This window comes from Aegilops tauschii, chromosome 3 (assembly GCF_002575655.3).
Source record: "Aegilops tauschii subsp. strangulata cultivar AL8/78 chromosome 3, Aet v6.0, whole genome shotgun sequence".
NCBI lineage: Eukaryota > Viridiplantae > Streptophyta > Magnoliopsida > Poales > Poaceae > Aegilops > Aegilops tauschii.
The window spans coordinates 593688638-593691864 of NC_053037.3; the positions used below are offsets into that span (position 1 = coordinate 593688638).

General features: G+C 50.7%; 1 protein-coding gene across 1 annotated transcript; it reads right to left on the bottom strand.

Annotated features, from left to right (window-relative positions):
• Positions 1 to 851: 851 nt before the first annotated feature.
• LOC123497696 (uncharacterized) lies at positions 852 to 1577 on the bottom strand. Its single transcript, XM_045234379.1, has 2 exons — positions 1265 to 1577; positions 852 to 1186 (listed from the first exon to the last, which is right to left on the bottom strand). The coding sequence occupies exons 1-2, from the start codon at positions 1575 to 1577 to the stop codon at positions 852 to 854; spliced, it is 648 nt and encodes a 215-aa protein (XP_045090314.1).
• Positions 1578 to 3227: the final 1650 nt, after the last annotated feature.

Genomic DNA, 3227 nt, shown 5'->3' on the forward strand with positions numbered 1-3227 from the left:
CTCAAAGCGGCCAAACAACCAGTAAGCTTTTGAACGTCGTGTACACGCATGGGGCGTTTCATTCGGAGAATTGCACCAACCTTCTCTGGGTTCGCATCGACCCCACGTTCGGAAACGAGGAAACCGAGTAACTTGCCACCTGGAACTCCAAACGTACACTTCGATGGATTGAGCTTGATATCATATCTCCTTAGATTGGCAAAGGTTTCAGCGAGATCAGTCAGCAGGTCGGAACCTTTGCGTGACTTAAAAACGATGTCATCCATATATGCCTCCACATTCCGACTGATTTTAGGGAGCAGGCACTTCTGAATCATGTGCATGAATGTGGCACCAGCATTCTTGAGACCAAAGGGCATGGTGACATAACAAAAGCACCCCAATGGGGTTATGAAAGCTGTTTTTATTTCATCGGGTCCATATAGTCGGATCTTATGGTACCCGGAATATGCATCCAGGAAAGACAACCGCTCACACCCCGCAGTCGAGTCGACTATCTGATCGATGCGAGGAAGAGGGAAGTGATCCTTCGGGCAGGCCCGATTGATATGCTTGAAGTCGATACACATGCGGAGTGAATCATCTTTCTTAGGAACCATGACGACATTGGCGAGCCACTCGGAGTGGTAAATCTCTCGGATGAACTCAGCAGCCAAAAGCCGAGCCACTTCTTCACCAATTGCCTTTCTCTTCTGTACGGCGGACCGTCGAAGATGCTCTTTGACTAGTTTTACCTTTGGGTCGACTCGCAAACAGTGCTCAGCCAGTTCCCTGGGCACACCCGGCATCTCAGAAGGTTTCCATGCGAAGATGTCCCAGTTCTCACGGAGGAACTGGATGAGCGCTTCTTCCTATTTGGCGTCGAGTGTTGACGTGATGTGAGTCGGAGCAGCACTGGGGTCAGTCGGGTGAATATGAACTGACTTTGTCTCACCGGATGACTGAAATGCAGAATCTGAAGCAGGCTTCGTTGCTCTCAACAAATCACTCGGACCTGCATTCTTCTGATATTCTGCCATCTCAATTGCTGCCATTTGCTCATCGGCGATCTTTGAGCTCTTCTGGAAACACTCTTCAGCTCGCTGCCGATTGCCAGTGACTGTGATCACGCCTCTAGGGCCAGGCATTTTCAGCTTGAGGTACACGTAACATGGTCGAGCCATGAAACGAGCATACGCGGTCCTGCCTAGAATAGCATGATAGGCACTATGAAAATCCACAACTTCAAATGTCAACTTTTCCTTACGGTAATTGGTCAAATCACCGAAAACCACGCCGAGTGTAATCTGGCCGAGTGAATCAGCTTTCTTCCCAGGGATAACTCCGTGAAATCGCATGTTGCTTTCGCTGAGCTTGGACATCGGAATGCCCATCCCTCGGAGGGTCTCAACATACAGAATATTCAGACCACTGCCTCCATCCATCAGGACCTTAGTCAGTCGGGTGCCCCCAATGACTGGGTCGACCACCAACGCTTGCCTCCAAGGGGTGGCAACACTCGGGGGATGGTCGGACTGGTCGAATGTGATGGGAACCTTGGACCACTTCAAATATGTTGGCGTTGCTGGAGCAACCATGTTTACTTCTCTATTGATGACCTTCAATCAACTTTTGCTTTCGATGTCAGCAAAAATCACCGGAGTGGAATTGACGTTGGGAAAACCATCATCTTCTTCTTCCTTGTCCTCATCCTTGTCCTTTTCCTTTTCCTTTTCACTGGGTTGTTTCTCTCGGAATTGCTGGATCAGGAGCCGGCACTGTCGAGTGGTGTGTTTAGGATAAATCAGATTACCCTCTTCATCCTTCTTGGTATGAATGTGACATGGCAAATCCAACACATCATTTCCTTCTTGATCTTTTACTTTCTTGGGGATCCAGGGCACTTTGGGCTTCCCCTTGCACTTTCCTTGACCTATGACCAAAGCTTCACATGGATCTGCTGGCTCGGCTTTGCGTTTCTGCTTCCGACCTCCTCCGGTATCTTGGGCGACTGGCTCGCCCTTTCCACTGCGGAGTCGGTCTTCTTCTTCTCCATTAGTGTACCGAGTGGCTATTTCCATCATTCGGGTCAGGGTCATGTCTCCTGTCCGGCCAAATTTCAGGTTAAGCTCTCGATATCGTACGCCTTCCTTGAAGGCGCAAACTGATTGATGTTGAGATACATTTTCCACTGTATGATGCAAAGTGGTCCACCTCTGAATGTAATCTCTCAAGGTCTCATTCGACTTCTGTACACAATGTTGCAATTCTGCCAACCCTGCTGGTCGTTTGCAAGTACCTTCAAAAGTTCTGACAAACACTCGGGTTAACTCTTCCCAACTGAATATACTGCCTGGGGCCAACTGATTCAGCCATGCTCTGGCCGAACCCTCTAACATCAGAGGAAGATGCTTCATAGCCACCTCATCGTTTCCACCACCGATCTGAACAGCCACTCGGTAGTCTTCGAGCCAAGTGTCAGGCTTCGACTCACCGGTAAACTTACTAACCCCAGTCGCCAACCTGAAGTTGGGAGGGATCTCAGCGGCCCTGATGGCTCTGCTAAAGCACTCGGGACATGAAACATGTACTCTGCTTCCACTCGGGCGATCTCTGTCTTGCCCTTCTCTGTGTGCCCGATTCCTGTCGGCCAGACCTTGCACCAAAATTGACCTTGCATCAAACCCAAGCTCTCTTGGGTCGACTGACAATCTCCGCTCACCACCGTATGGACACCTGTCATCATGATGACGGGGCACATATGAGCCGCCCCTCGGAGGGGGCGTAGGCACTCGACGGCGGTTATCGCGGTCGAATCGGTTATCAAACTGCTCATGATTCCGACCCAAGTACTGCTCTTGACGATGCCCACGTCCCTCATGCCTCAGAGGCGATCTTGGGCTATGAGCTGACTGGACTGTATCAGCCACCACAGATCTGCTATAGATCATGTCCCGTGACTGAGACACTGTTGTGTTCTGCTCACCTGCTGCCCGAAGTAAAGCCCGGATTTGCATCAAACCTCTTCCAGCCTCCGACTGGGAAGGCTGAATGGACTCTGGTATATGGGTTGCAGCTGTAAGATTCTGAATCGGAGTGCGTTATACCTGAGGTTGAGGCGGGAACAATTGCCGGGTGTGTCGACTAGATTCGGGGATCTGCTGACGAGCCCGCTCGTCGGGTGCATGCTGAAGGTTCTTCAACCGAGTGCGCTCAGCCAAAGTGGCTAGGCGCACCTCCTCCAAGGC

Excerpts from the sequence above, each read along its gene's own strand:
- LOC123497696 (XM_045234379.1), bottom strand. The coding sequence starts at position 1,577 with ATGGTTGCTCCAGCAACGCCAACATATTTGAAGTGGTCCAAGGTTCCC. Across the intron at positions 1,187-1,264 it reads TACACTCGGCGTGGTTTTCG|GCAGGACCGCGTATGCTCGT; the intron begins GTGATTTGACCA and ends ATGCTATTCTAG.